The sequence below is a fragment of the Argentina silus genome, assembly GCF_951799395.1.
Source record: "Argentina silus genome assembly, chromosome: 7".
NCBI lineage: Eukaryota > Metazoa > Chordata > Actinopteri > Argentiniformes > Argentinidae > Argentina > Argentina silus.
In genome coordinates, this window is record NC_139661.1 from 17,612,204 (window position 1) to 17,622,203 (window position 10,000).

At 43.9% G+C, this 10,000-nt stretch overlaps 1 protein-coding gene across 1 annotated transcript in view; it reads left to right on the plus strand.

Moving 5' to 3' along the window:
• Nucleotides 1–5,226: 5,226 nt before the first annotated feature.
• tmc2b (transmembrane channel-like 2b) overlaps nucleotides 5,227–10,000 on the plus strand; it is a gene marked incomplete at its 3' end in the record, with an annotated part of 9,144 nt that continues 4,370 nt past the window's right edge. Inside the window, exons 1-8 of the mRNA XM_083672673.1 lie at nucleotides 5,227–5,256; nucleotides 5,744–6,185; nucleotides 7,179–7,328; nucleotides 8,549–8,639; nucleotides 8,780–8,861; nucleotides 8,961–9,067; nucleotides 9,242–9,340; nucleotides 9,741–9,883. Coding sequence (XP_083528799.1) covers nucleotides 5,238–5,256; nucleotides 5,744–6,185; nucleotides 7,179–7,328; nucleotides 8,549–8,639; nucleotides 8,780–8,861; nucleotides 8,961–9,067; nucleotides 9,242–9,340; nucleotides 9,741–9,883 — 1,133 coding nt within the window. The 5' untranslated portion in view covers nucleotides 5,227–5,237. The remainder of the gene's footprint in view (nucleotides 5,257–5,743; nucleotides 6,186–7,178; nucleotides 7,329–8,548; nucleotides 8,640–8,779; nucleotides 8,862–8,960; nucleotides 9,068–9,241; nucleotides 9,341–9,740; nucleotides 9,884–10,000) is intronic.

The window sequence follows — 10,000 nt, forward strand, 5'->3', positions numbered from 1 at the left end:
TACCTCAATGATCAATAGTATAGGACATTAAACCCAATGGGTCCAATCTCTTCCCTTCATTCACCACTCTAGAATCACATAGGATCTGCAACGCTATATACCTCTGGTCCAATGGGGGCTGGTAATACATGTGTAATACATTGTAATACATGTGTTTGATACCATTCATGCATTACAATGAGCCTGTCCTCCGATGTATACCTCCACCAGCCTCCACTGCTCTGGTCCTTATGTCATAGATACTGAAGAGAGACAGACATGTCACTCTATACGTACCTCCAGGGATATACACAGAGGATTACCTGAGGTCACCTGACTGCAGTGAAATCTGCATCATCTACACACTCAGTTTCATGTTAACATAACAACTCAGGGAATGTGATTGGTGACCAACAAACCCAGAGTTTCAATGTCATTTTTCATGTTTTACCTGGAAACAACAGGAATACACAAACTCTAATGACATCCTTGAAATGAAGCACTGACTACTTTCAAAAACTATCGGGTAATAAGGGACAGCTAGCTCACATCAACGAATATTGGCAATACCATGACAGTAAGACAAAAACCCAACTAATCCAAACATTAACTATTCATTAGACATGCCCAGTGATTAACCCAACTAGCTGTGCTTGGTCAGAACAATTTCCATCTAGCAGTCCAAATTCACATCAACATACTGTCCCCATGCTCTGACAGCTGCCTATCGAATGTCCCAATACCTGGTACCTTCCATGCACTGATTGGACAATGAAGTCACCCTTCACTCATCCCGTCCTTCTGTTTCCCCCTCTGAGATCACTGGGGAGATACTGTACCTACCACGACTGATTGTCGTGGCTTTATCAAGATTCATTTGAATGGGCTTGATCATCGAGCGTCAATCCTACGTTACACAGGCCAACACACACTTCTGTTGTTTGGTTTGAATGTGGGAATTGGCGCACACAGACTGTTTGTCATGGAACCAATTGCACGGAAGTCTTAAAAAAACAATCTCATAATGCCATTGACATTTATTCATTACCGTGCAGCCGAATACGATCCACGGACATTGCAAATGCTCATGTTCAATTCATGGCCAGTTATCATTAAGTATTCATTCAGAGTTATTTGAGATCTCAAGAAACAAGGAGGCTCTTATGTTCAATTTTTTTCATTCCTTTACCACAGTTGGCATTCAGCTTCTTAGGTAGACTGGTGAAACATTACTGTACAGCTAGCAATTAGTCATTAGCAGAATACACTCACAATGCTATTACAATCCTCGAGTTAATCCGAAGATTGTCCTACACCGGTTCAGCCAAAAGGATGACTCCTACGCTACAATATCCTAGTGTGGGTAACGGCTACCCCATTGGCCGCTGTCTCAACCCTCCTCCTTAGCCTTTGGTTGGCCGACTCCCAGTCTCCCGCCATGTTCCTAGAATGGGCCGGACATCTGAACCGTAACCGCCTACCTCTAGATTACCTGATTGCCTCTCCATGTTATGGTACTACAGCCATCTCTTATTAACGAGCGTTAATGAACGGCAGAATGACACGTGACAGTATCACTGCAGCACTGATTTCTCTCCCCAGCAGGTCTTTGGGCCCACCTTGAAGACCTCGGAGGGCTTCAGATTAGGATGTATTTTTCGGGTTAGGGTTAGGGTTAACCCTAGACACCTTTATCCAAAGCGACTAACAACAAATACATTTGAAGTAAGTGAATCATCTATCCATCATTTATCAGTCATCATAAGAAAAAATTATCTATGCTAGGACCAGGGGCTACTGGCAGTCACAATGCTAGAAGATTTTTTTTTTTAGAAGAGTATCAGAATAAAACAACAGGAAGCTCTGCGCAAATGACTTAAACGTTCATTTTAACTCGGAGGTTCTGAGTTAATGTCGTGCCATGAACACAGCATTACAGCATGTTAGTACAATGTTATTACCTGAGGGACGCAAACAAACGGTTATGTCAACCTCTCTATACAGTAGTACACAGTGCTGCACACAACAGAGTGGGCTCTATTTTCAGCTCGTGCAAAACGGATACAGATCCAAACGGAGGCGTATTGGCCGTTTGTGTCAGCAGCAACTGGTGAAATGACCACAGCGCTGGAGCGCTGTCTCGCTTGCGCTCAGGTGGATGGAGTAGCAGTCACAGAGGCGTGTTCATGACAACGAGCAGGTCAAGTGCCATCAGGTGCGCTGAAAAATGTTGACCTTGAAAGTAGCACTCATATTTCAGACACGCCCTCGAGCGCTTGCCAGCGCCCTCGTTTGCGCTAAGACTGTTTTATACGCCGTTAAAATATAAACATTAATGTCCTTAATCAAGTGAGAAATTACAATGTGAGTCAATACTGTATCTTGTGATAAAACTCACTGTCAACACAAGTACCATTCTGTCCTCCTTGATATTCAAGGGAGCATACTTTAATGAAGTACACACACACATACACTCACCGAACACTTTATTAGGAACACTATACTAATACTGGGTAGGGCCTCCCTTTGCTCTCAAAACAGCCTCAGTTCTTTGTGGCATTGATTCCACAAGATGTTGGAAACATTCCGTTGAGATTCTGGTCTATGATGACATGATTGCATCACACAATTCCTGCAGATTTTTCAGGTGCACTTTCAAGCTGTGAATCTCCCGTTCTACCACATGACAAATGTGTTCTATTGAATTCAGATCCAGTGACTGGGAAGGCCACTAAAGAACACTGAACTCATTGTCATGTTCATGAAACCAGTTTGAGACAACTTTTGCTTTGTGACATGGTGCATTATCATGCTGGAAGTAACCATTTGAAGATGGGTAAATTGTGGCCATGAAGAGATGCACATGGTCAGCAACAATACTCAAATAGTCTGTGGCATTCAAGCGATAATTGATTGGTATTATCGGACCCACAGTGTGCCAAGAAAACATTCCACACACCATTACACCACCTCCACCATGAGAAGGTGTTCCTAATTAAGTGTTCAGTGAGTGTATACTGTATGGTGTACACTATTCAGCTAATGTCTCCACAGCAACTTGAGTAGGATGGACAGGTGGAAGGAGAAGGCAAGAGTTAGTTACCCAGAGGAGGAGGGATGCAGTAGGGCTTAAGTTTCAGCATCTTGCCCTCCCAATGTCTGTATAATCCCAGGAAGTGTGGCTGTAGTGTTAGCGACATTAGCTATATAGGGCCTGGCCCTGGTCTCCTGTTCCCATGTTTAATTTAGCAGGTTACTCCCGACATGCCATTATAACCACACCTGCGGTCACCTCATTAGGACCAGAGAATGGAGTGATCCAGGGATGCGTGATCAGGATACGTGCTGCAGGACCGGCTTTTCCAGTAGAGGCATCCATTGTCTATTCATTGTTTACTTACCAGGATTAAGTGCACTTGGCCAAATGAATCGGTCACTAAGTGATTTTCCAGTTATCTGACTGTACTGGTACTGTGATGGAAGATCATCAGGAGTCAGCTCTCAGGACTCGGCACAGCTCTCTTTTGAAATCTAAATCCATATTTCATATAATTCCTTATTCACAACAACAAGATGACTTTCTCAAGTCTGGTTGCTTTCTCGGTGCCGTGACTGTGTTTGCCTGCTGTAATCGTGTTGGACTACAGTGGTTCTTTAGTTGTTGTTTCACTTTTCACTCAAGTTTACTTATTAAGGCTTCATTGAATTTTAATGAGACTTGACCTTTATTCCAGCATATGTTCCCTGGTTTCAGATTTCCGGATATCATGTAATGTCCAGTTTAAGTTTTCAAACTGGTTATTAAAACTACTAGTACTAGTTATAGTGTAGTCATTACATTAGTTGGAATTCAGTTGGACTTTGCTGGTTTCCCAGACACAGATTAAGCCTATTCCTAGACTGAAATTCATCTTCATTGGAGATTTTCTATTGAAAATGTTATTTTGTCCAGAACTAGGCTTAATCTGTGTGTGTGTGTGTGTGTGTGTGTGTGTGTGTGTGTGTGTGTGTGTGTGTGTGTGTGTGTGTGTGTGTATGTAGGCATGAGTGCCAGGCACATACACACCCACATCTGAGCTCAATTGACTTTTTGATTGACATCCCTATTGTGTTCCTTTATTGTCCTGTTGGATTTAGTAATTCCCCTCTAGATTATCATCTCCTGGGGCTATAACACTGGCGGTTGTCAGGGGGACAGTTCCTTCCAGTCGAACCCAAACACAGGTGCACCTGTTGGAGTGTGTGAGAAGAGGAGTCTACCTGTTAGAGATGTGTGTGTGTGTGTGTTTGTAGAGGAGTCTACCTGTTAGAGATGTGTGTGTGTGTGTTTGTAGAGGAGTCTACCTGTTAGTGTGTGTTGGAGTCTATCTGTTAGAGTGTGTGAGTAGAGGAGTCTACCTGTTAGAGTGTGTGAGTGTTGGAGTCTACCTGTTAGAGGAGTCTACCTGTTAGAGGAGTCTACCTGTTAGAGTGTGTGAGTGTTGGAGTCTACCTGTTAGAGGAGTCTACCTGTTAGAGGAGTCTACCTGTTAGAGGAGTCTACCTGTACAGGTGTGACTCACAGCTTCCTAACCTGAGAGCTCCATGGACACAGAGGCAGAGAGAGCAGGCTGAACTGAACTGAATCTAACAGGGGATACAACCATAGGTTACAACCATAGGAATTAACACTGAGCCAAGATGCCGCCACGGAGGAAAAATGATATTGCTATTAAGATGGAGGATGGTGAGTTCTTTTTTTCAAAAGTAACATTATTCCTACTTTTGTACTCCAATTGAATTTTGAGTAGAGATCTTTTTTCTCACCTTGTTTGTTGTATGAAGATTTATGTAACAAGGAATCAATTGTAAGACCATGATGTAGTAAGACTTATAGGATAAAGTATTGTACTCTTGGAAAATTACATTACATTACATTTTTGCCAAAGCGACTTACAACAAGTACATTTGTCTAAAGTAAGTGAATCATCTATACATCAGTCAGCATAAGAAGCTATGCTAAGACCAGGGACCATTGGCAGTCACAATGCTAGAAGAAGGAAGGATTACTTTTTCAAATAGTTTGAACAGAAACTGTTACAGTGGGGTAGTGGGGGGTGAAGAGGTCATTAGGAGGGACTGTCTGAGAGTGAGAAGAGGAGTCTACCTGTTAGTGAGTGTTGGAGAAAATGCGAGTGGCATATAAAGTTAATGTCAGTGCTGTTCTATTACAACGTGTGGTTGTTTGTTTTACAGTGGGGATGGAGATTGATGCAGAGATGGACAGTGGAAGTGAGGGTAAGTCCTAAAAAGGAGACATGGTATCATGTTTCTGTGCTTAGCTATCAGTGTCTCTTGTGTGACTCAGTTTCTTGTGTGCATTTACAATGTTTGTTTAAGTGTTCAAGTTTGTTTGAATGTAATTTATTTATGTGCTGCTTATATTGGATGGAGTGTGTGTGTGTGTGTGTGTGTGTGTGTGTGTGTGTGTGTGTGTGTACACGCGTGTATGTGTGTACAGTATGTGTGTATTTCAGAGGAGGCTAGGAGAAGAACAGGTGAACCAAAGCATCTCCATGATGTGTATCAGTGTCTCTTGTGTGATGTCTGTTTGTACAAGTGTCCAGGTGTGTTTGAATGTAATTTATTTATGCTGATATTGGTGTGTGTGTGTGTGTGTGTGTGTGTGTGTGTGTCTTTTCATCCATCTGTTAATGTATGTGTGTGTGTGTGTGTGTGTGTGTGTGTGTGTGTGTGCGTGTGCGTGTGCGTGTGTGTATTTCAGTGGAGGCCAGGAGGAGGGCCAGGAACAGGAGAACCAAAGCCTCTCCACGTGCCGGCGGTCGGAAAGGCAAACGCGCCAGTAGCGAGGAGGAGGAGGAAGAGGAGGAGGAGGAGGAAGAGGCACCCAGGAAGAGAGGCCGCAAGAAGAAAAAGGTTCAGGACAGCGACGAGGAAGAGGATTCTGAGGAAGATAGGCCCGTGGAGCGAAAAGGTTCGAAAGCTGCAAGCAAAAAGAAGAAAGCAGTAAAGGAGGAGAGTGAGGACGAGAGCGAGGAGGAAGAACGAGGGAAGAAGAAGAAAGGGGGAAAAGTGGCAGACAAAAAACAGAAAGAAGAACAGAACAAGGAGAAGAAGGGTGATGCCAAAGGAAAAGGGGATGCCAAAGGCAAAGGAGGAAAGGATAAAGAGAAAGACAAGAAAAAGAAGGATGGAAAATACAGCAGGTGTAGTATCCTCTGAGAGGGCCGTCTCTCTCTCTCTCTCTCTCTCTCTCTCTCTCTCTCTCTCTACCTCATACTCTCCACGCACACCCTCTTTTTTGAGGAAGGACTCACAACAGACTCTTTTGGCTCACATTTGCTGTGTTATCCCCTCAATGTATTGGGTAATAGTGTTTTAGGGTCATGACCTCTGTTGGGTCATGACCGTTGGCTATTTGGGTATAGGTTTGGGTTATTCTATTATTGTTAGGATCTGGTGTCACAGGGACTGGTGAATGTAATTGGGTCTGGGACTTTCACAGAGTGGAAACACTGAGGTGTTGAGTTATAATGTTGAGGTGTATTGTTTAGTTTTATAATTGCAGTAATTAGGGGGTTATGTAAGATGGGCCATGATATTTCTTTGTCAATTTGTATAGTGTGGGGTTACCATATTTCAGATATTGTTTTGAGTCATAAAAAGATCAATCCACAAGCAATATGTCATCACCTCCAAAGTTATGCCTTGATATAGTTTGTGTGCTAATGTTTGTTCATGTTATTGAGCTCAGGTATTTTATACTGTAGTTGGTTTGGGTTCAGTGTCTCAGACTCTCGGGGTTAGATCTACTGGGGGAGAACCCTACTGGACCTGTTCTAGGATGTGTTTGTGGTTTGACGTCTATCTCTCCTATCTCGCTCCCCCTCTATCTCGCTCCCCCTCTTTCTATCTCAGTTCTCTTTTTGTCTTCTCTATTGATCTTCCAGACTCACATCTTCCATCTTCCAGACAACACACTGTTGTTAAGCCTATAGAGGATGACCTCCAAACCCATCCCATAATTCTATCAGTGGCCACATTAAAGCCCTTGAGTAATCTGCATACTTACACCAAAGACATTCTGACCAGAACTAGGACTCTGGTCACTGGTAGACCCATGGTTGACCTATGTGGTTGACCTTGTTATGTCCTGGTGACCCCTGGTGACCCCTGTCACCTGCTCTTTCCCCTGGCAGCTCCTCTTCTGAGGGAGAGTCAGATGAAGATGAGTCCCTGTCGGAGGGAGAGATAGCAGCGTTGAAGGAGGAGGTGGAGGAGAAGAAGAAGCTGATAGCCACTTTGAGGAACAAGCCTTGGCGCATGAAGAGGAGGCTCAAACACCTCAAGTAAAACATGACCTCCCACCTACTGTCTCCCATTGCCTCCCACTGCCTCCCACTGCCTCCCACCGGCTCCCATTGCCTCCCACTGCCTTCCATTGCCTCCCACTGACTCCCACTGCCCCGCACTGCCTCCCACTGCACTGCATCCCACTGCATCCCATTGCCTCCCACTGCATCCCACCTCTTTCATACACTTATGCTGAAATGTCTTGTGCTTATTGACTTTAAGGCTTGCTCTTGCTGTGTTTTGCTGCTATGCACTACCATTTGCTGTCTCTCGACCATCACTCATGTACAACATGTGATGTCATCTTGTTGATTTGTTTGACGTGATTAAAGCTGGGTTTTTGCCTTCGTCTCTGTCTTGCCTGTTTGATTTCTACCTTTTTTGAGTGCCTCGTATCCTACAAGCTATGAACTACCTTATGGGGACTGAAAGTAGGTACAGTAGATCTGACCTTTGACCTTAGCTCTGTGTTACACCTTGGAGCTACCTTCAGCGAGGGTTTAACAGTTGAACAGTTGACATTCTGAACAGCTTCGCCACAATTTCCTATGTATAACATTTAAAGACCTGCATCGCTACACTAAGAGCTTAGCAGCTTCACAAATGACGTATTTCGACTTTGTTCACGGTTGCACGATTGCCCCCATCAATTCCATTGTAGCCTGCTGAGGGTATCACTGGTGTCTTCTCAAAACCAAACAAATTCACAAAAAAAGGGTCTGTACCCTTTTTCAACATGCCATTTACATCAAAATAGAGACTTGGGTCAATAATTCTGAACTCACCCTTTAAAAGGGATAAGTCCGGGCTATAGTAAAATCCCCTAGCCTTGACACTTGTATTGTAGAAAAACAGTGGCATTGTGTCAGGAGCTGGCACTGGAGAGAAAACACACATACAGGTGAGTGTAAGCGTGGGTATAGGGCATCAAGATAGGCGTGACGCCTTGACTTTTTTATGAGCTCAACACTGTTTAATGCATGCAGTTGTTACTGCCTGCTGCTTGTCAAGCCCGTTATTGCCATAGACTGGTATTCCATCAGAAAGATGGATGTCTCCTTGAATTTCCCCTTAATTAAATCATCAGTCTAATGTGTTTCACTAATTATGTATGGAAACGTGAATCCATTGCTTGGTCAAGCCAGTGATTCATTGATGAGTTACAGTATGTTATTGGTTGATGGCTCATCCTTTTCTCCCGGACGGGGACTTTCAGGGAAGCTCAGGAGTTTGTGGAGAAGTTTGAGGGAGCGCTGGGAAAAGGCAAAGGGAGGAAGCTCTACGCATACAAAATCATGATGACCAAGGTAATACATGTCTGTGAACTGTGTAGTAGTACACACTTGAAGACAATATTAATAAGAACATGTGATATTGTATTAGGAGGCATTCATAAAAAAAAAAAGATACATTTTAAGAGCTACTTTTTTTCATGACTATTTCTCAGAAACTGATCAAGTTCAACCGAGACTTTGAAAATTTCAAAACGGCCTGTATTCCCTGGGAGCGAAAGATAAAAGAAGTTGAGAGTGGGTAGCGTCATACACACCCATCTTACAGCGACATTTCATTCAGTCATTCATTTTCAGTTATAACTGGAACTGTGAGTTTGACCTTTCACCCCTCAGGTCACTTCGGGTCGTCTGTAGCTTCCTACTTTATCTTCCTGCGGTGGATGTATGGTCTCAATCTGGTCCTGTTTGGGTTTATGTTCGGTCTGGTGGTCCTCCCTGAGGTAAGCAGCTTTCACTTGTCTTATATATAACGGCATGAATACCCTACGATTGTGGAGTTGTGTTAGAGCACTCGATAAATATGGAATAATCTCTTGGTCTCTCTCTCTCTATCTCTTGGTCTCTCTCTCTCTCTCTCTCTCTCTCTCTCTTTGTCTCTCTCTCTCTCTCTCTAGGTGTTGATGGGTCTTCCGTACGGCTCCATCCCCAGGAAGACCGTTCCCAGAGCGGAACAGGACGGTGCCATGGACTTCTCTGTCCTCTTCGAATTTGGTGTGAGGATCTCAGCCTGACACGTTTCCTTTCACCAAGTTATATGCCGAGATGCCACATAGTCTAAATGGACCAGGGGAGGCTGGTGGAGGCAGAAGTCGGAGGACAGGGTCATTGTAATGCATTGAATGGAATTAGGAATGGTGTAGAACACACGTGTTTGACATCATTCCTCTTTCCATTCCATGCATTACAATGAGCCCATCCTCCGATTTCTACCTCCAACAGCCTCCACTGAAATTGATCTAGAGTAGGCCTGTATCAAACGACCGTACACACAGATCAAACAACTGTTCGACTACATGTCATTGTTTCACAATCTGTTTATTTTTCATTACCTTTAATTGGGGCTGATAGCGTTCACTGGTCATATAAACATGATTGTTTGTGTCCTATTTACAGGGTTACTGCAAGTACTCTATCCTCTTCTATGGTTTTTATAACGACGATCGGACCATCGGCCTCCTCCAGTTTAGACTGCCTCTGTCCTACCTGCTGGTGGGCGTTGGGATCTTCGGATACAGCCTGATGGTGGTCATTAGAACGTAGGTTACAGCACGCACACACGCACGCACGCACGCACGCACGCACACACACACACACACACACACACACACACACACACACACACACACACACACACACACACATACACACACACA